The 541-nt window shown below is 53.4% G+C and overlaps 1 protein-coding gene across 1 annotated transcript in view; it reads left to right on the top strand.

Annotated features, from left to right (window-relative positions):
* Nucleotides 1-235: 235 nt before the first annotated feature.
* The window catches only part of LOC119163550 (cell adhesion molecule Dscam1), a gene marked incomplete at its 5' end in the record, with an annotated part of 26,235 nt that continues 25,929 nt past the window's right edge, over nucleotides 236-541 (top strand). Inside the window, one exon of the mRNA XM_075885336.1 lies at nucleotides 236-541. This exon is cut by the window's right edge and continues 22 nt beyond it. Within this exon, the coding sequence (XP_075741451.1) occupies nucleotides 236-541 (306 nt within the window).

Below are 541 nucleotides of genomic sequence, written 5' to 3'. Positions count from 1 at the left end.
GGGAAGACGTGGCGTTAGTTATACTACGCGCTATGTATTCTCTATTTTTACCAGTTTACCTTCAAATATGAATAACCAACTCGCCCAGCTGCAAGTTTTACTCAACGTCAACGATTGGTACAGGCCAAAGTGATCTGTCTTATACGGAGACTTGCACAAGCCAGACATATCAAGTTTAATAAAAAAAAAACGAAACGTATATAAATAGGGGGCCCTTTTAGGGCTTCCGCCTAAGACAATCACACGTTCTGGCGCAGATCCTCCAAAGGTGCAGCCTTTCCAGTTCCCGAGTCGGCCTCAGTTGGGCAAGCGTCTACGCATCACGTGCTCGGTGACACAGGGCGACTCGCCGCTGAGCTTCGCCTGGCTCAAGGACGACGTCGAGCTGACGGCTTCTTCCTCCGACGGCGTCGACGATCGCCACCCGGTCTCCCTGGACTCCGGGCCCGAGAGCTCGGTGCTCGTGCTCAAGCGTTTGGGTGTCGATGACATCGGCAATTACACGTGCGTCGTCTCCAACGCGGCGGGCACCGACAAGTTC

Source organism: Rhipicephalus microplus, unplaced genomic scaffold, assembly GCF_043290135.1.
Source record: "Rhipicephalus microplus isolate Deutch F79 unplaced genomic scaffold, USDA_Rmic scaffold_123, whole genome shotgun sequence".
Taxonomy (NCBI): domain Eukaryota; kingdom Metazoa; phylum Arthropoda; class Arachnida; order Ixodida; family Ixodidae; genus Rhipicephalus; species Rhipicephalus microplus.
This window is presented reverse-complemented; position numbering and strand designations above follow the sequence as displayed.